This window comes from Rhinichthys klamathensis, unplaced genomic scaffold (assembly GCF_029890125.1).
Source record: "Rhinichthys klamathensis goyatoka isolate OS25496 unplaced genomic scaffold, OSU_Roscu_1.1 h1tg000121l_1, whole genome shotgun sequence".
NCBI lineage: Eukaryota > Metazoa > Chordata > Actinopteri > Cypriniformes > Leuciscidae > Rhinichthys > Rhinichthys klamathensis.
Window position 1 is genome coordinate 470789 of NW_026606658.1, and position 21753 is coordinate 492541.

Consider the following 21753-nt stretch of genomic DNA (forward strand, 5'->3'; position numbering starts at 1 on the left):
GTTTGTGTGTGTGTGTTATACACGCTGTTACATTTGCTACCTTCTAGTTTAATAAAACCTTGTTTATGTTTTATAATCCTGTTGTCTGTCTTCATCATTGTGACAACTGTACATGTATAATAATATGAAATATGGCATAAAACACACCCTGTCTTTTTGTTGAATATCAGTTTTAATGATCAATAATAGCCATTATAAAAGTATAAGTATAAAGTATAAGAAGCTATAATAGAAAATAAAGACAAGCAAACAATTCAGGCAAACGTACAAAGTCAGCGCTGTAGTACAACGGTACAGTAATGATGGTTTTCTTCTCCACCATTGACGCTTTATAGTTGGTCCGAGATGCATTCTAGGATATCTGGATGTCTCAAGTCTGCACAAGTCACCTCTCCATGCATCTTTGATAAAAACCCGGGGATTTGAACTGTACTTGGCTAGATGCGAACTTTGAATTGAAACAGTACTTGGGCAGTACTTGGGTACTGATGACATTTCACAAGTCCACAAGAACACAAGTACAGAAAAGAATGCATATTGAAAAACGGCTATGAACTACGACAAATGAAACACCGAAAACTGAACTAGGAACAGTGCAAAACCAACTCAAAGTCCAACTCAAGCAAAACACTAACACAGATCAGACATGACACCTTCAGAGTTTATAGGTTTATCGAATGGATGGATGGATGGATAGATAGATCTTTAATAACGTTGACACAATTTTAGTTGGAAATAAGTCTAATGTTTTTAAACATTACTATGTACTCATTTAAAGGTAATGTTCCTATAATACATGCAAAATGATCAAATAGAGAAAACACTCCCTTAATGTTTTTCTAATGTTCACATAACCAAGAAAACATTTTTTTTTTTTAAATGGATATTTTGAACATTCTGAGAACATTTAGAAATAACATTTTCATACTTAATAGGAAGTTAGCAAAACGTTCTTAGAGCACATTTTTGTAAGCTAGACCTCTATCACTGCACACACAAACCTCAAAGTGAAAGGGCGTTATAGTCCATCCATCCTGCGTCTAAGGACAGATGGATCTCTTAAATCAAAGTGGTGACATTTTACGAATCAGCAGCTGCAGTGAACACAGGGCACATACGACGCGTTTGCTGTCCCATTCAGTTGATGGCTATCCTCTTGATTTAAGTGTTTCCTGGAGAGCAGAGCAATTTTGACTTTTCTCATCAGAAATTGTGTAGTAGAAGCTGTCAAATGAAAGCGTAATGATTTTCCTTAACCAGACGTCTATTCGTCTATTATATATACCAATATATACCAATTGGCTTCATCACTCTGTCTCCTCACCACCAGTAAGCCGGTGTGTGGTGGGCGTTCTGGTGCAATATGGCTGCCGTCGCATCATCCAGGTGGATGCTGCACATTGGTGGTGGTTGAGGAGATTCCCCCTTCTATGTAAATCGCTTTGAGTGCCGAGAGTGCCGCTATATAAATGTAATGAATTATTATTATTATTATAGCACAGCACTGTCCAGCTGTGGCAGTTTTCATCTGCTGTTTTAGACACACGGGAGGATTCTGACCCAGATACAGTACAAGAAGGAAAACACCCATGCATAACTTAAGGTGCTACAGTACATGTTTTTCAGGCCAGTAATGTATTAACTATAGGCTGCTGGAGCGAGACAGGGTGGCATGACAGAGTTGTTCTGCAAACCCTTGCATTCTTTCAAAAAAGACGGTGCTTTTCAAGGGGATTTAGTTATAGCTGAATGATATTTGGGTTGTTTATCTGACTCAGTGGAGCATTTAGACTATCAGTGGTGTTCAGGCGGTGCCTGGATCTTTCCTTTCATAATACGAGTAGTCGCACTTTAAACCTGTAATATATTACCTTCAGAACCTTTGTCCATTACCTGGCCTTGAATGTATTTAAAAACTTAATTTAAATTTTGTTTCACTCATAGCACTCCATCAAAAAAATCAATTGGCTGCTTTTAATCTAGACAGATGTTTATGGAGACATATATTCATTTATCTTCATCAGATATTAGCTTGTCATGCAAGAGTTAGATTGGATCCCTTTTTTCAGAATTAGTTAATTGCGAAACCAGTTGTTTTACTTATTTATTTGTTTGTTTGTTGTATCATTTCAATGAATCTGAATTATTTTCATAGAATAAAAATGGAATTCTAATTCTCACTCTCTAATGTTTCCTCTACTGCTAAGTTGTGCTTAAATATAGCTGTTTCATTCCATCATTGGGCCATTCCATCAATGGCTTGAATATGATAAACAAATAGCATAATTTTCCATCAAAACTGTATCTATTAATGTAAAACTGTGTTACTGTATTATTAATTGATTAAATAACTGAGTTATAATATTTTTAAATAAAAAAAAACGTGCATATATTTTATCAGAGTGTCTATTTAAACCAAGTGCAAATAGCTCACCTTGTTGCGTCAGCTTTTAACACGAATCCACCTTTTTCCAGTCTCATTCTTCTCCCTTTTCCCATCGCATATCAGCTCAAAGAGGCGATTATTTTAAATAAAAATGAAGAAAATATTCGAAAAGTGGAAACAAAGTGTCCAACGGTGTGGGAATAAATTGTTTATCAGGTAGGGTTAGGGGGTGGGTAGGGTAGGCCTTTGGGAACAAGGCAAATTAATGTCCCAATAAGACGGCATTCATTTATGATTTTAATCATATACACTGAATGTTGTTATTATTCCATACTGTTTTACATACTGCATACTGCACAAAGAATAAATAGCATCTAACTACAATTTAGACTTAGTGCAAAGGAAATACTGCAATTTTTATTTGGTGTAAATAGCATCTATCTTTGTGTTTTTAGTTATCCTTCATATTTGTGGTGGGTTTGCAAAATCTGAGCTAAAAAAATCTTATCGTTGAATCCTGTATACATTATTTTCACTATCAGATTTCCACATACTCTTCTCATTTTGAGTGCCTGGCAGTTTCTCGTTTTTAATTCACACTCTTTCTCATATCAGCTCAGTGTCATGGTGCAATGGATCACAGGAAGCAAATGCGAGTGAAGGAATATTTATTAGCTCAGTCCACGGCAATAGCCAGAATAATTGGTGACGCAGGGACTGGATGGTCAACTCGGTGAGTGAAGACAAACGGTGCGAAGAATCCACGGTGAACGAAGAACACACTCTAGGCACGATAACACTCCACGGGACACGAGACGATCAGGAACAGGATAACCAGACAGGGACACACCAAACAAAGATCTGACAAGGATGAGAGAACAGCAGTGAGTATAAGTAGTGTGGTGATGATCAACGGCAGCTGGTGATGTGATGATGAACAGCTGGAGCGGATCAGGTAATGCCATACAGACACGCCCCTCACACACGTGCGTTCATACAACAACATAAACACGAGACAAGAAGGGACAGAGAAAACGTCTACCGTGACAGTACCCCTCCTCCTAAGAACGCCTCCTGGCGTTCTCAGACTCCCTTACCTGTCGATTGTAATCATCGATAAGAGAGTGATCCAGAATGTCTCTAGCAGGAACCCAACTTCTCTCCTCCGGACCGTAACCTTCCCAGTCCACCAAGTACTGGAACCCGCGTCCCCTCCGTCTAGAGTCCAGGATGCGATTGACCGAATAGGATGGTTCCCCATCTACGAGTCGCGGCGGTGGGGGAACCGGGACTGGCGGATTAATGCGAGCATAAAACACGGGTTTGACTTTGGATACATGGAACACGGGATGAATTCTCTTGTACGCAAGAGGAAGTTTGAGGCGGACTGCCACCGGACTAACAATCTTGGTAACAGCAAACGGGCCAATAAATTTGGGAGCAAGTTTATTCGAGACGGATCGGAGAGGAATGTTCTTGGTAGAAAGCCACACTTTGGAACCGACGACGTATACGGGAGGCCTCCGCCGGTGGCGATCGGCCTTGGCCTTGGTGCGAGCTCCCACTTGGAGTAGAGTCTCACGGGCTCTAGTCCAAGTGCGCTGACACCTCTGGACAAAGGCGTGAGCGGAGGGGACCGCGACTTCGGATTCCAGACTAGGAAAAATTGGTGGCTGGTAACCTACACTACACTCAAACGGAGATAGGCCCGTAGATGACACTGGTAACGTATTGTGGGCGTACTCCACCATTGACAGTTGCTGACTCCAAGAGGAAGGGTTCCTGGAAACCATACATCGCAACGTTCTTTCCAAATCTTGGTTGGCTCTCTCAGTCTGACCATTGCTCTGGGGATGAAACCCAGAGGACAAACTAACAGTCGCCCCCAGTAATCTACAAAATTCTCGCCAAAATTTGGACACAAATTGGGGACCCCTATCGGAAACCACGTCTATCGGGAGGCCATGTAACCGAAAGACGTGATCTACGACAGTTACCGCTGTCTCCTTAGCTGAAGGTAATTTGGGTAAGGGGATGAAATGTGCTGCCTTCGAGAATCGGTCCACCACAGTTAAAATCACTGTGTTACCCTGAGAGGGTGGGAGGGCGGTAATAAAATCTAGAGCGATATGGGACCAGGGTCTCGAAGGCACCGGCAGCGGCTGAAGTAACCCATCCGGAGGTCGATTGGAAGACTTAGCAATGGCACAAACTGAGCAAGCCAAAACAAAATCGTGAATGTCGCGAGCCATACGTGGCCACCAAAACCGTTGCTTGACTGAAAAACCAGTGCGATTAACTCCTGGGTGACAAGCAACGTTGGAATTGTGACCCCACTGGATGACGTCTGACCGTAATCCCTCCGGCACAAACAAACGGTTCGGTGGGCACCCGGGCGGAGGCGTTACCCCTTCCAAGGCTCTCTTGACCTTCGCTTCGATCTCCCATGTGAGTGTTGAAACAAATCTGGTCTCGGGTAAAATACACTCGGGAGTAGACGGGCGTTCGGAAAAATCAAATATGCGAGATAAAGAGTCCGGCTTGATGTTCTTAGAACCCGGACGGTAAGATAGAGTAAGATCAAATCGACCGAAAAAAAGTGCCCACCGAGCCTGCCTGGAGTTCAATCTTTTGGCAGTTCTGATGTATTCTAGATTCTTGTGATCAGTCCAGACGATAAAAGGTACCCCCGACCCTTCTAACCAGTGGCGCCATTCTTCCAATGCCAACTTGACTGCCAACAACTCTCTGTTACCAATGTCATAATTGCGTTCGGCTGGGGATAATCGATGTGAAAAAAACGCGCAAGGATGCACCTTGTCGTCCACAGGTGAACGCTGGGATAACACTGCTCCTACTCCCACCTCTGACGCGTCGACCTCCACCACAAACTGACGTGAAGAATCAGGGGTTATAAGAATAGGAGCTGAAACAAAGCGGCTCTTCAGTTTAACGAACACAGCCTCGGCTGCTTCGGACCACCTGAACGCAGTTCGGGGGGAGGTCAAGGCAGTCAGAGGCGCGACTAGCTGGCTGAAATTGCGAATGAAACGCCGGTAAAAATTGGCAACCCCAGAAACCTCAACAGGGCCTTGCGGGAATCTGGACTTGGCCAATCCACCACAGCCTTGATCTTCTCAGGGTCCATCCGCATTCCCTCGGACGACACGATGTAACCTAAAAAAGGAACAGACTGTGCATGAAAATCGCATTTCTCCGCCTTGACAAAAAGCCCATTCTCTAGCAGCCTCTGAAGCACTCGTCGGACGTGCTGCACATGCTCCTGGAGAGACGAAGAAAAAATCAATATGTCATCCAGGTAGACATATATGAACTGATCGATCATGTCTCGCAGCACGTCGTTGACCAGTGCCTGGAAAACTGCTGGGGAGTTGGACAGCCCGAATGGCATGACCAAATATTCAAAATGCCCCCTAGGGGTGTTAAAAGCAGTTTTCCATTCATCTCCCTCCCTAATGCGAACCAAATGATAAGCGTTACGTAAGTCCAATTTTGTGAAGATAGATGCTCCCTGCAACCTCTCGAAGGCTGAAGACATCAACGGCAAAGGATACGTATTCTTTACCGTGATGTTATTCAACCCTCGGTAGTCAATGCAAGGTCGCAAAGATCCATCCTTCTTCCCCACAAAAAAAAAACCCCGCCCCCGCTGGAGAAGAGGAAGGGCGAATGAATTTGGCTACTAGAGAATCAGAAATATATTTCTCCATAGCCTCTCTTTCAGGAATCGAAAGTGAATATAACTTGCCTTTAGGCGGAGACTTACCTGGCAGTAAATCTATAGCACAGTCATAGGGACGATGCGGAGGGAGAGAAGCAGCACGAGACTTACTGAACACTTCCTTCAGATCCAGATACTCTGCGGGCACGTTAGACAAATCCCCTGTTTCCTCCTGCAACACAGAAACAGGTACAGACGAACAAGCAGACACAAGACAAGACTTATGACATTCCTTATTCCACTCCAGCACAGTTTTATGAATCCAGTCCACACGGGGGTTGTGTTTGATCAGCCAAGGATGTCCGAGAACAACGGGTGCCAAAGGTGAGTCCAAAATAAAAAAAGAAATAGTCTCAGTGTGATTGCCAGAAGTAATGAGCGTGATGTCTTCAGTGGTGTGCGAAATGATGGGAAGTTCATGACCAGTTAATGCATGAACAGAAATCCTATGAGTGAGGGGTCGAAGGGGAATCTGGAAGGTGCGTGCGAAATTAGAATCCATAAAATTACCTTCCGCCCCGGAATCCAACAGTGCAGAACAGTCGTGCTGGTTGGTTGACCATCTCAGTCTTACCGAGAGGAGGGTGGAGGTTGATGTAGCTGATGAGGTCTTCCTGGCGGAGATCCCACCCGACAGTAGCCTCATGTTTACTGTCGGGCTTGGCCTTTTACCGGGCAGTTGTATGCAAAGTGACCAGTCCCTCCACAGTAAAGGCAAAGGCCCTGGGACCTCCGCCTCTCCCTCTCCTCTCGGGAAAGCCGAGCTCGACCCACCTGCATGGGCTCGTGATCGTCGACAGGGCTGACCACGCCCCTGCCGCTGGACCGCCGGCCGTCGAAATCTCCGAGAGGGCGGGTGGAAGTTGTTCTGCGCTCGACTCTGGACAGTCGAGCGTCCACCCGCAGGGCAAGGTCGATTAAGCCATTGAGACTGGTGGGGAGATCCAGGGCATAGATCTCCTTCTGGACGTGGTCAGCCAGCCCATGCAGGAACATGTCCCACTGCGCCTCCTCGTTCCAGCCACACTCCGCCGCCAGGGTCCTGAACTCGATCGAGTAATCGGATACTGAGCGTTCACCCTGGCGGAGTTCAGCCAACGTCCTGGCCGCTTCTCTTCCGGACACCGCTCGATCAAAGACCTTCCTCATCTCCTCCGCGAGGGACTGGAACGAGGAACAGCATGGGTTCTGGTTCTCCCACACCGCCGTTCCCCAGAGTGCCGCTCTCCCAGTCAGCAGTGTCAATACAAATGCCACTTTCGTTTGTTCATTGAAAAAAGTGCGTGGCTGTAAGGCAAAGTGCATAGAACACCGGGTTAAGAATGCTCTGCAATGAGACGGCTCACCCGAATAAGCTTCTGGAACCGGTAATCGAGGCTCCGACTGGGAGGGGCTTCCTGGTGGTGCGGGAGGAACGGCTGGTGTGGGGGGCGCAGCGGGGACACGTAGGCGCTGGATCTGCTGGGTGAGCTCAGACACCTGCGTCACCAAGGCTTGAACTGCGCGACCCGTGTCGCCGATCTCCTTCTCTTGGGAATTCATCCTTTGAATGCTGTGATGTACAAACTCTTCTATGGATGGTGACGCACTCGCTGCTCCCATTTCGTGGTCAGATCTTTCTGTCATGGTGCAATGGATCACAGGAAGCAAATGCGAGTGAAGGAATATTTATTAGCTCAGTCCACGGCAATAGCCAGAATAATTGGTGACGCAGGGACTGGATGGTCAACTCGGTGAGTGAAGACAAACGGTGCGAAGAATCCACGGTGAACGAAGAACACACTCTAGGCACGATAACACTCCACGGGACACGAGACGATCAGGAACAGGATAACCAGACAGGGACACACCAAACAAAGATCTGACAAGGATGAGAGAACAGCAGTGAGTATAAGTAGTGTGGTGATGATCAACGGCAGCTGGTGATGTGATGATGAACAGCTGGAGCGGATCAGGTAATGCCATACAGACACGCCCCTCACACACGTGCGTTCATACAACAACATAAACACGAGACAAGAAGGGACAGAGAAAACGTCTACCGTGACACTCAGTGGATCTGAAATATATCGTGCTTCATCTTTTGTCTGACTTTCAGGCAGTTTGAAATGCAACAATACTCTGACATTTGTAGGTTGTTGGTAATGACTTTGTGTGGATTTCTGTGGCGCTCTCTCATGAGAGACAGCATCCTGCATGTCTAATGAGCACTAGTGAGCAAATAAACATATGGAGTGGATAATGAGGACATCAGTGTTTATAACACCAAGCAGTCCAATCTCACACTCTCTTAGAGTTGGCACATTTACGGATGTTTAACATGGTTTACACTGTATATTTTATTGTTTATCTTTTTATCATTATTCACCCATTTATTTGATCATGTTAGTTTAGGAATATATATATATATATATATATATATATATATATACACATACAGTATATCTTTCTCCTCTTGTCATGTGTCATACAGTGTGGAGTAGATGTGCACAGAAGTCAAGAAAACAAACCTTTATGATCAAGTGCACTTTGACCTAATTTTTAAAGGAAGAAAATGCTCTGCCTCTCTCAGGCCAGCCCATTTAAAGCACAATAGCGGATCATGATAGAAGCAAACAGCTTTCATACACACACACACTGCTTTTCTATCGCTCATATGCAGCAGTTTCACAGGATTGTGCTCTCTTCTCACATTCAAAATGAATTGTGACCTAACTTATTCAGAGCAACTTATACTTCTATCTGGCTGCTGCTATCTGTCTGTTTGAATGGGTGTTGTATAGTGCCAAATAGTATCGGTCAAGTTAATCAAGTCAGTAAAATAGTAATCAAATTTGTCCCTGCACAAAGAGTATAGTTGTGATTATAAGTTTACATATACCTTGAAAACTGTTTATAATTTTAAGAGGGATCATAAAATACCATGTTGTTTTTTAATTAGTAAAAAATTGCTAGAAATTTACAGGATTGAAGAGTATTATTTTACAATAAATTACCACAGCCAGATCTACTGTGTAATCTGTAATCATTGAATGCTGTGTAATTTTCTAACAAATTTTTGTTAATCAACAGCAGAATGACGAACATCACAGTAATTTGCTGCTCTTGTTTTACTGTGAGTTCACTTTATATAGTTGTCTTTAACCATGCCACTGTAAGAAATGTAATTGTTTACCACTGTAATTGTTTTAAAGTCACTATAATGGTGATTAGTGTTTGCTTGTGATCTTTGATGATGTATATTCAAATTTCTGATCTAGCCAAGTGTGACAAATAAAAACATTTGTTAAAATGATGACAAGCTAGAATATAAAATAAGCCAATTGACTGATTTTAACTTAGTCAAACTTTTTCAGCATGAATATGATGATTTTATTAAACATGAAGATTTACCAATAACTTATCAACAAATTTCCAATAACCAAATACCAATCATTAATTTTAAATTAATAACTGTGTGTGTGTGTGTATATATATAATCTTAATAATTACCCCCTCAAAAAAAAAACACTCTGTAATCAACTCGGCTGTCACCACTCTTAGAAATCAGTGATTATGTGATCTCTCTTCACATTTGCTGAAAACAGCAACTGCTGTAAGCTGTCGTCTCACTGAATCTTTTCCTCAGGATTAAGTTTTACAGTTCATTTCATTAAGTATCACCCTTCCCTCAAAGCATATATATAGAGATATATAGATGACATCAAAAGCTGTCCAGCACACAGCTGTTAGCGATGTGTCACTTAAAGTAGAATAAAATACAACCAGATACGCCACTGTTACCGTTGAACTTTGACTGACAAACATACTAAGGGATGATCCGCTGTGGGCTGTTATGTACGGTGGCCGAGACAGCTCAACGCGCTGCAACTGAAGAAAACACATGCAAATAGAGAAAAACGCGTGCAAATAGAAAAAAACGCATGCAAATAGAAAAAAACACCTGCAAATAAAAAAAAACATCTTCATCAGTTTCACAACACACGTGTGCTCCAAATAAGGAAACGCGGTGCAAAAGTTCACAACACAACCAAATACAGAAAACGCGCTGCAAATAACACAGACCACAACGGAAATGTTTCCAGGGGAACCAAATAAGTGACGAACCCGGCCGAGACGTGCTTATTGCTCGTGAGCTTCCCTATGCCATACTCCCTTCGAAGGGGAGATTGCAGAGCCCTTTTGGAGTGAGCAAGGCTCTAGTGTGCTGTTAGGCAGCCGTGTGGAGCGCACTTGATGAAGGGAGCAACTAAAGACAACGTAATTTCCTCATTATTTTCACCTGGGATGTTCCCATGACAACGCAGCACGGTGTCCATCAGCTGGTCTTACGACAGAAATATGATGCTGTTAACATAACGGATGCAAATACATTTTTATTTTTAGTTTACAAAAAAAAGCTTTTAAAATATGCGTTATATGTCTGTGTCTCAACTTTAACATTTTGGACCCTACATTACCTAACATTTCTTACGAAACTTTTCTTTATGAAAATGTAATAACATGAAACAATTTGTAGAGTGTAACTGATCTATAGATAAATATCTTTCCTTCATGTTTTTCTTCTTTATCTTTTTTATTTATTTATTTTAGTTTCCAGCTCATTGTTCTTTTCTCATTTGTATTCTGATGACATTGACCACATTGTTAATACATTTTGTACATTGTATACAAGTTGTATGTCATAAAAAAATGTAATCTCTGTATGTTTTGCACAAACAAATAAATAAATAAACAAATAAATAAAGTATAATTTTAAGCTGTAAGCACCAGCACGCATAGATTTATGGATATCTATGCCAGCACGTCCCAGCCGGGTTCGTCACTTATTTGGTTCCCCGTGGAAACATTTCCGTTGTGCTCTGTGTTATTTGCAGCGCGTTTCTGTATTTGGGTGGTGTTGTGAGTATTTGGAGCACACGTGTGTTGTGAAACTGATGAAGATGTTTTCTTAATTTGCGGGTGTTTTTTTTATTTGCACGCGTTTTTTTCTATTTGCATGCGTTTTATTTTATTTGCATGTGCTTTTTTCTATTTGCACGCGTTGTTTTCTATTTGCATGTGTTTTCTTCAGTTGCAGCGCGTTGAGCTCTCTCGGCCACCGTAGTTATGGGGCGTTTTATATCCTCGTTTTTAAACCTTGTCCATCGTAGCAGATCACACTGCAGTCCACTAATAACAAAGTTCGATGTGATCCCAGCAAAACCATCTTTCTCCTCAGTGTCAGATAACAATTGCTAATTAATGGGCTTGTTAATGTTTCCTTGTTCAGCGGGCTAGTGGAGATGGGGTATTTAACAACACAGGAACAAACACCGAAGGTCCATCAATTGCAAACACTGAGCTCGCTTAGCATGTGGGTGGTGGAACCCATACAAGAGGCTGGCTGCATGCACTGCAAACAGAGCATGAACGCGTGTGTTGCCATGACGAGAGCGATAGCACAAGGAGAAGATGGTGTAAAGGCAATTTGCAACCAAACACTTGGGAGGAAGTTCTCCCAGTGGAAATGAGTCAGCTTCTTACACAAAACAAAACAAACACTAAGATACCCAGGAAATTGAATAGAACCAAGCATGGGATCACTCCCACTTACTGCTACTTCTGTCAAATTTTCAAAAGAGTAGGCCGAAAAATCTGTGGTGTACAAAATGAACAGCATGTATACTTAACAGGAACATTTTGGCCCAAAAAAACGACAAATGTCCTTCAAAAAAGAGGTGTTTATCTCTCCATTTTTATTATTGTATATTCGCTTTGACTGGCTTCATGGAGTTTATTTTTCTTTTTGATCTTGCCAACCTTGAAACACATACTTGGTGTGCTACGGCTCCCCACTCACGTCATTACAGTATGTGCTCAGCTCGCCTCTTACAGTTTGCCTGAGGTCACAGAGGAGGTCACAGATCTGAGGACACTCATCTCACTTAATGTCTTGCTGACCTATGCCCTTTGCCCGTTAAAGATTAAATGCCAATAGCCGCAATGTTTCAATGTTTCGACTTTGGCAGAACACTTACAAAACATTTACTGTACACATAAATACCAAATGAATGAAAATATTACTTTTTTTAAGTAATGAAACGAAAAATGTAACAAAAAATTCAAAAATCAATTAAAAAGACACAATAAACAGTTTAAAACTGTCTTTTAAAACTGGATTAAAATAAGATTTTAAGTATTTAAAGGGCATGTATAATCGCTCCGCTAACTGAATTGAAGTCACTTATATTCACCAAAGCTACATTTGATCAAAAATACAGTAAATGCAGTAATATTTTTAAATAGTATTACAACTTAAAATAACCGTTTTCTATTGCATTACATTTAAAATGTAATTTATTCATGTGACGGAAAATTCCTTGATGTCAAAGCTGAATTTTGAGCAGCCATTACTAAGTTCAAGTGCTCAAAAAGGACATAAGTGAACCAATATCCTTCAAAATGGTCTCTTCAATATTATGGATACATAAAATAATGTTAACTCTAATTAAAGCCTAAAAAGTCAAAGCCCACTTGCAGTGGACGTGCTGGTTTTGGCCTCATCAGCAGCCATGTCCTCATCTCAAATATAAAACACTTGCGAACCAGCAGCTACCAACTAATACACTCACATTTGTGTAAACTAGACTTGTTGACAAGTTTGGGTGAGTAAGGGTAAAACAGAAGAAAAAAACTGCTGCAGAAAAAGATAGGTGCCATGCAAAATGTAATGCATAATTACATTACTCATTACAAATGTATTGGATTAAAGAGTACATACTCAAAAATGTAGAGTAAAAGTTGCTAATATCCTTGATACAGTAACTAATGACATTTACTCAAATACTTTACCACTGGTGCACTCAAAGTGTTCAGTATCCGTTTCCCTGAGTCATCCAATTTGGAACATTACATAAAAGGATGTAACGATGTACTTCTGTTAGCAAATAAATTATACTTTCCACACGCTTCGGCAAAACAAAGGAAAATAATCTGTTATTATTTGACAAAAACATTAGAGAAAAGAAGCGTACTAAGTGCTAATGGGTGTACAGTATAGTCTATAGTGTTTTTCAGAAGCTCTGTTGAGCAGTAATCTGTGTGATGTCTGGTGTGGTATGACTCACTGCGTGGCGCTCCGTACAGACGTGTGTCAGCAACCCTGCTGCAGGGCTAAGTGATTAATTAGTCACAACAGGAGCTCTGCGCTGACAGCTCTGCCACGCAGGTTACACCTCTTTGATCGTCATTCACCGCTGACAATTCATCTCTATGAACAGGAGGAAGTCAAGGGAGGAAATCAATGAGAGCGGTTGTATATACATACCATCGCTTATTCTTTGACTGTCACATCACAGGAGGCAGATTGGGCCGGGTTGTGACATTAGCCGCATACACACATCGCACAGCTCATTATCAGATCCATTCAGTTGGATTCTTCTTTCGTCTGCCTGCGACCTACTGTATGATCAAAAAGTTTTAGAGCCTTTAGGTGTCTGTTTCTTTTTTGTTATTGGTGGCAATTGAATCCCAAGTGACACTAGTCAGCAGTAAGCAAGACATATTATATGGGATGACTAAAAAATTCTGTAAATTAAGACAAAATAATGATGCAACCCTTTAACAATGTTTGGTTTTGTTTGCAGAAGGCGGCCAGATAAACAACATGATGCAAACGCACCAGTATCCAGCCCTCAACCAGCTGCCCCATGTCTATGAGCAACAGCAATTGGCAAAAGAGCTCAACAAATACGCCTCACTGAAGGCCGTGGGTAAGGATATACACTCGAAAGGATCATTTTTAGCATGTCATTGTTATACTCTCATGTGGATCTTTCCTGTGCAAAACTCATAAATTATTCCTCTTATTGAACATAGCATTTACCGCAGAATATTTTACAAATGATTAATGAATCCCAGAATAAGTGGCTTTGAGAGCTGTTTTATCACTGGATCTGTATTGAAAGAGAGTCACTGTACCTCATTACAGTTCACTTGGGTGTTTTCAAATATATCTCATTAGGAAAACTTAAATACATACAGGTGTATATATATATATGTGCGTGTGTGTGTGTGTGTGTGTGTGTGTGTGTGTGTGTGTGTGTGTGTGTGTGTGTGTGTGTGTGTGTGTATAATGCATACATACATTCATATATGAAATGGCAAAGCTTAATTTTCAGCAGCTATTACTTCAGTCTTCAGTGTCGCATGATCCTTCAGAAATCATCCTAATATGCTGATTTGTTCCTCAAGAAACATTTCTTATTATTATCAATGTTGAAGTTGAAGTAATATCAATGTTAGTTGCTGCAGATTTGTCGGCTGCACGTCCATGATGCGAATGTCCCATTCCACCACTCCCCAAAGGTGCTCTATTGGATTGAGATCTGGTGACTATTGTGGCCATTTGAGTTTAGTAAACTCATTGTCATGTTCAAGCAGAGCCGGCACCAGTTGAGCACCAAAGAAAGGGTGTATGAAGTAACAAAAGGGGGCGGTGATGTAACCCAAACTATCCCCAGATTTTAAAAACTTACAGTATATGGCCCATTCACGTATTTATCAGACCGTAAACAAACCTATCGCTACAACAACTATGAAACTAAAATCTACTGAGCAAATACAGATGGCAGAGCATTGAATAATATCACTACATAAAACAGAAAGGAAAATTGCCCAGGCCAACATATTCAACATTTTGACTCTTTGATTTACAATTTCAGCAGTTTTGCCATGAATACAGACAGGTTACTATGCTATCACCACTACACCAAAAGTAATTAATTGTGTCTGCTTTACTATGAAATACACACTCATTGCGACACCGTCACATAACACAAACTCATCGCAACCCCTTTAACCGATGCATACTTTTATGAAAAGTTAGAACAGCCTGAACTGAAGCCGGTGATAAACAATAACAATACAGTGAAGTAATCAACTGACTATTACCAGTTATCTAGCCCCCTAAACATAAAAAAAAAATCTCATACCTTTAGACTACTCAGTTGCATTCTTTGTGGCACGGGAAGTTCGTAGCTTAATGTGTCAAATGTGCCAATCAAATGTCCGAAACAGACTGTCCTTTACTTAAATGTTGCTATAGCCTAATATTAATGCTAGAAAGCCTATGCACTTGGCAACTGTAATTTTTGTAAATAATCTATTCTATTTCATCATTAAAATCCATTTTCACATTCATTTCACATTCAAAGTGGCCGATGAGTGTACATACAGAGATTAAAATAAACATAACTGGGAAAACTGAAACTAAACTACAATAAATTTGCATGACTTCAAGACTAAATCAGATAAAATATGCTTTAATATGAAATGGCATATTAGAAAACTTGAAATCTTTACAACCCCCTTGTATTAAATGTGAAAATGCCTCTAGATATAATAGCACTAGACTGAAATTCTAAAGGTGTTAAAACTTTTTAAAATGTCTTTACATTTAAAGACATTTAAAATAAAAACTAAATAAAATATATAACCAAACTAAAACCAACAATGATAGTGCACAAAATTAAAAATGTAAGACTATTATAACCCTGTGTTGAAGTTGCTATTGATAAAAGTGTCTGCTAAATGCAAACATGTAATGCCATGGTTTAACTGTAGTATGTTGCTACTATTGTTTCTCCAACTAATCACATGAGAATTTTTCAATCAATGTGGTGACGCCTAAAGAGAGTCTCACTGATGCATATCATTTATACTGTGAAGTCACTTCAAGCTTCCTCCCTACCAGACAGCTAAATGTTCTGATTTCACCTTATCATGGATGATGTATACTATGAGATCATCGAGCAGAGCCTCTGGCATCATGGTTATTTTTTCTTATTTAATTGCCTTCTCCATGAAAATTCCCAAAGGTACAGAATTGTTAGAGCTGATAAGTCCCAATTTTACAAATCAATACTTCTCTCTCACAGTCCCCAAATACATCTCTAAGGTCACAGAATTGGATTTCCACCCGACATAGAGAAGTGGAGCTAGAATATCCTCCAACCAAAACCCTTTGAGATCCTGATGACACTAACTCCATGCGTGGAGTCACGGAGTTTCGAGCCGATAGATATTTGAACTCTGTCTGGGGGCACTAGTTACAAAACCACGATTCATCTTGATTATGGCTCTTGAGGATGTGCACTGTTGAGCACTGTAATTGATTCACCCGTCTGTTGTGATGATCCATGTATCTGATACAGGGAGCAGTGCAACTGTGAAAAAATGTCCGCCGCGCACAACGTCTCCGTCTTCTCCCACAGGGGCAGACGAGCAATAAATAAGATTTATCATCACACCGCAGACCAAACTCGTTTTAAGCGTGAAAAGTTGATCTTCAAGGTCGTCAAAGCAGCCGACCATCAAAAGCAGACTGAGGAAGTCACACTAGGATGCCCGGTACTCTTAAGAGTAATGATCCCCTTACAAACATGAATCACCTGGTTAAAGGACACATAACCCAGAGGAACGCGACAGGCCTTACTTACACTGACCACAGATTTAACTGCTAAACAGATAAAACCTTAACTGCTAGTGTGTGTTAAACTCTTGGATTCAGATGCTAATGTTTCTGCAGGAAAGGTGGGATACTAACTTTACAATTGCACTGTGTACCAACTGTAATGGCTATTTTCGACTGGATGATTATGTCCAATATGTTGTCATAAAATGGAAATTCCCCCTATCTAATTTCTAAATGATTGCTATTGATCTTATTGTGCACCATTCATCCATGCATGTTTTATTTTATTTATTTAAATTTGAGCTCATAGTTCATCGTCAAAATGTCATTGATCAACTCGATATTCCATTGAAATGACAGACAAGACAACGATATGCTTAAAACGGAGAAGTTTTTCGCAGACAGACGACACCATTGTCAAAACGATCCCCATTCACACGGATCCGTGAAAATGACTAAAAACTCAGTATTCTGCTGCCAGGCCATTAGATGACGATGAAACACTATAGATTGAACACGTAATACGCATGTGCATGACGTCATCGTCTTCAGAGATTCCGTTTTTGTTGTTTACACGGAGACCGTTTTCAAAAACGTGCACTTTGAAACACGTTTTCAAAACTTTGCATTTTCAGGCACCCAAAAAGCTTGTGTAAACGAATGGCCAACACATTAAAACGTTTTACTTTATTAGTACTTTATTAATTTTTTATTTATTTTTCATAGATGGGATCACATACAATTACCCAAAGATTTCTTCACAATAAACAGAACAAAAATTGACCCTCTGAACCCCCCAACCCCCCAGCGGTCCCCCAGGTCCAAGCCACTGATCTTTGTAATAAAATTGCAATAAAAAAAAATTACCTGAAAAAAAAATTACATACATAAATACAAAACACAGATACAGACTGCAATATGAGAAACTTAGGATAAGTATAATAACACAGATCATCAGAGGTTTACAAGTTCAAATTGTCCCCCAAATTAAATTATTCCATCTTAAAGCTTTCCTGTCAGTTCATCTGCAGCAGGTTGCTCAAGGGTTGAGCCTCTGGCTTTATTTATTCTAGCCGTTAAAAGTTATAACATTACTATATAATGAAACTGAAATGGCCAGTGTCGCACAGATAAATTATTGGGAGGGAGCCATCTTTGCGCAATTATCTTTTTGGCAGATGTTAGACCTGCCAACCAGATCTTTCTTTGTAGCTCAGTGAAACCTAAATTGGAATCATCATTTAGAAGGAGCACAGCTGGTTGCACTGGTATATCTTTTCCTATTATATCAGACAGTACTGATGTAATCTTTTACCAAAACTCAGAAACCTTCTCACATTTCCACACCATGTGCATGAATGTTCCCACTTGTTGGTAGGGGCAAAAATTACAGTTAGGATTTGGAGATGATTTTTAATGATGGAACGTTTCTTTGGTGTCCAGTACAATCTATGACAAAATTTGAAATTAATAAATTGGTGATTTGGATTTTTTGATGCACAAAATATGTTTTTCCATATCGTCGCCTAGTCAATCTGGTCTCCTTTACCCAAATTGTGTTCAGTGGTAATTGTTTTTGCTTAACTTCAAGAAGGCGAGGTAAGACAGCTGACACTACTCTTCTTTGAGGGATTAAAGAACCAACTGTGAACTGGGTGTGTTTCAAGAGCTGTTCCCCACAGAACTAAAAGTTTTACGTTTTTAGTGCAAAACGGTGTTGTGTAAACAGCCCCTAAGTATGCCTGCTTAAACTCGACCCCTTTCTTACAATAGACCTCAAGCTCACATTCAGATCTGCCTCCATCATATCAACAACCGATGAATAGAACCAAGTTCTGTTGTGCCAAAACAGTCCAATAAAATGTTTTAATTTAGGAGTAATAGCATCTATTTTACTTTTTCCTCAATAGCTCCCTGTGATAGGCAATTTTTGTAGCATAATTTCAAGTAATGCTTTTTTGGATTGGGTACATTACGCTCTTCTATCTGAAGAATACTAATTCACATAATTGCAATCTACCTTGAGCTTGAACTAACCTCACTCTTCCTCTCTATCTTTTCATCAGCGGCCAAAGCCAATGGTGATTTCCTCAACAAGCAACACCGCCACTTGGTCGAGTTGGCGGCTAAGGGAAGCCTGCCGCTTCATTCAGTCAGAATGGAGCATGTGGAGCCCACAGCTTCTTATGTCACTGAGGTCCCGTGCCTCAAGCAAAATGGACAGAAGCCCAAAAGCATTAAAGCCAACGTGGCCCATCCCGCGATGGCCTACAGCTCCAATACAATCGCTAACCCCGGCATGCTCAGGAGCTGGGAGAACGCAGAGACTGCGGGTCGCCGCAAAACCTACGGCCCTAGGAAGGTGTGCACGATGGAGCGAGTTAATGAGCTACACACTGCCCGCAGTCATCATTACCTACCAACGCAACCCTACTTTGTAACCAACAGTAAGACTGAGGTGACTGTGTAAGAGGCTGAAAATGCTTCAAAGCAAGTGGCAGAGAGCCGAGTGATTATTTTCATGAAAGGACTCTCCACACTGCCCCTAGTGGACTGGAGGCACAACAGGGGTGAGCATGTTACGCTCTCACGATAACATCCACTGACTGTGAGGCCAGGGACACTTGGAAACGTTCACCACAATTTATATCCACTTTAACAATGATGTGTTTGTGTTCTGTCAATGGCAAGGTAAAAGGAAACAGATGTAAAGAATTGGCACACGTAAAGATTTAGATCAATAGCAATAAGATCTAATAAATGTGTACGGAAAGAATGGCTTTGGAGAGATGAGACATTACAGAAATGAAACATAGCGGATTATCGATCCCAGATATTAAAGGGCTGCCGTGGAGTATGAAACACAGAGTGATGCTCTTATCTGAAATAATATACTGAAATTAGTTGGGTGTGATATTGATTTGATGATGGTGGCATGAAGACACTGGGCTTGAGACTGTGCCTTTTGTTTTCTCATTATAAAACACCTCGGTCAAGCAACTAAACAAATGACGCTTGAAATATGGGGCCCTATTTTGCACCCGGCGCAAATGACTTTGTACACTGACGCATGTATCATTCCTATTTTGCACCCGCGCAAAGCGGGCTTTTCCCTCCACAGACGCACGTTGGTAAACTAGGAAATGAACATGCGCTCCCTGGGCGGGTCGGCGCAAAAAGGAGGCGTGTTTCGGCGCAAACATTCCCTAGTGCTATTTTGCAGTTCCAGAAAACAGTTCCGCCACTGACCAGAAAAAACCTAGTCTAAAGTCAGTGGCGCGTTGCGCGTTGTTCATAATGCTATTTTAAGCGCGCATGCTTGGCCATATTGTAGCGGGTGCACAACGCGGAAACACTTTGATTCTCTCATTAACACAGATGCAGCAGTTTTTATTTTTGCAAATCATACATTATAACAAGGAAAAATATTAACACATGAGGGAAATCATTGTGGTGTCCATGAAGATGTAAAAAAATGTAGGCCTAAATCTAGCTTACACATTTACCCAAATTTTTCAGGCTAATTGTAGTAATGACGGATCAGACCTGTTATGTATATAAGGCACATATGTATATAAGGACATCTGACCAATTAGTTTGTCCGTCAAGAACCAGGAAAAAAAAAATCTCCCATCCCCATACAACGTGACTTCTCTGTCTTTCACTGCCCTGACAAGAACGTCGGTCTCCTACGCCCAAACCACACCTATGAATAATGAAGCTATTTCAGACCAACCCCTTTTAAACTTGCATCGGGCGCAAGAGTCATTTATCCCTCGGGTAAAATAGCAACAGCGCCCAAGACCCGCGCACAAAGTTACTTGCGCTTTGCGCTTGATACTTGCGTTTCAGATCGTTAAAATAGGGCCCATGGAGTCAGAAGAGTATTAGCAGCGATGGTCACATTACTGAAAATATATAATAATGCGGAGGTAGCATTGTCATGCCATGAGCAACACTGTTAAAAAACATGGAGGCTTGGACACAAATTGTGTCTTTGAAAATATGTGTTTGGTCTCCTTTTTGCGTAACATTCGGCATTACTTTTTTATGTGTACTCTCAAATGCATACGAGCATGTTGAAATATTTGTCAAAATGTCATCAGTTGGTGTATCTGCTGCCACATGTAAGGTTGTTTTGCACTTTTACAAATGTGTCGTACAGAAGGTGCATTTTATTTTATTTTTTTCGCCCCAAACAGATACGACTATAAAAGTATATTTATACCATTGCCAATATATTTATGCAGATTATACAGTACATTGTGCCAAGAAGTAGCTGGTTGAAGTTGTTGTGTTCAGCATTATTTATTTAAATATAATGATTTATTTTGTTTTATTCAATAGTATGTTCGAGACAGAATGTTTCTAATGGAGTGGTAATTGTGGAGATGAAAATAAAATAAAGCTTTTTCTTTCCTCATTCTATTCATTCTTATTTTCCCCTCCCATTGCTGTCTTTGATGCTAACAGGATGTTGCATTGTGAGGTTTTTGTAAACAGGTCGATGAACTTTGTTGTATCCAATTGAGTTAATTCAGCAATGCGTAAACCTGGAAATATCAACCCAAAGAACTTGACCTGCTCCTGCACTTCCCTCTGATTGCAGGAGAACCAGATCATGTGGAATAACTCTAGTCTAAGACGGATCCTGTCAGCCTCACTGCCTGGTAAAATTTCTTTCTCCTCCATGCTTCTCAGTCATTCTGTTGTATGTTGTGTGCATGAGCAGTGAGCAGTGCCATAACTGCTTGTTTGTGCATCGTGAAATCTTACTTTTGCAAATTATTCACGGTAGTTTTTTTTTTTTTTTTATTCTTTTCCTTTCTTCCATCACTCACTAAAGCTACAATAAGAAGAAGCATGAGAATAAATAAAGTATAGACTATAACTCTGCACTGTAAAGCCTTTAAATATCCCATAGCACACACTCTCCTGCCAAATTCGGAGGTCCATCAAAGGCTGTTGTGGTGTTTTGTTGGAAACAGCCAGGGAACAGGCAGCAAGTCTTTCATCTGCTGCAATACCGAGGAAGTCCCAGATGAGGAACAGGGAAGGAAAGGGCTCTGATTGATTTGATTCAGGCACTTTGAGCAAGAATAAGTCAACTAATCCAATCCTCAGCTGCACACATTCACCTCTGAACAGGTGCCTGGAAACAGCCAGCGA

General features: G+C 41.0%; 1 protein-coding gene across 1 annotated transcript in view; it reads left to right on the forward strand.

Annotated features, from left to right (window-relative positions):
• shisa9a (shisa family member 9a) overlaps positions 1 to 19403 on the forward strand; it is a 39030-nt gene extending 19627 nt beyond the window's left edge. Inside the window, exons 3-4 of the mRNA XM_056255417.1 lie at positions 13757 to 13882; positions 18651 to 19403. Of these exons, the coding sequence (XP_056111392.1) occupies positions 13757 to 13882; positions 18651 to 19054 (530 nt within the window). The 3' untranslated portion in view covers positions 19055 to 19403. The remainder of the gene's footprint in view (positions 1 to 13756; positions 13883 to 18650) is intronic.
• Positions 19404 to 21753: the final 2350 nt, after the last annotated feature.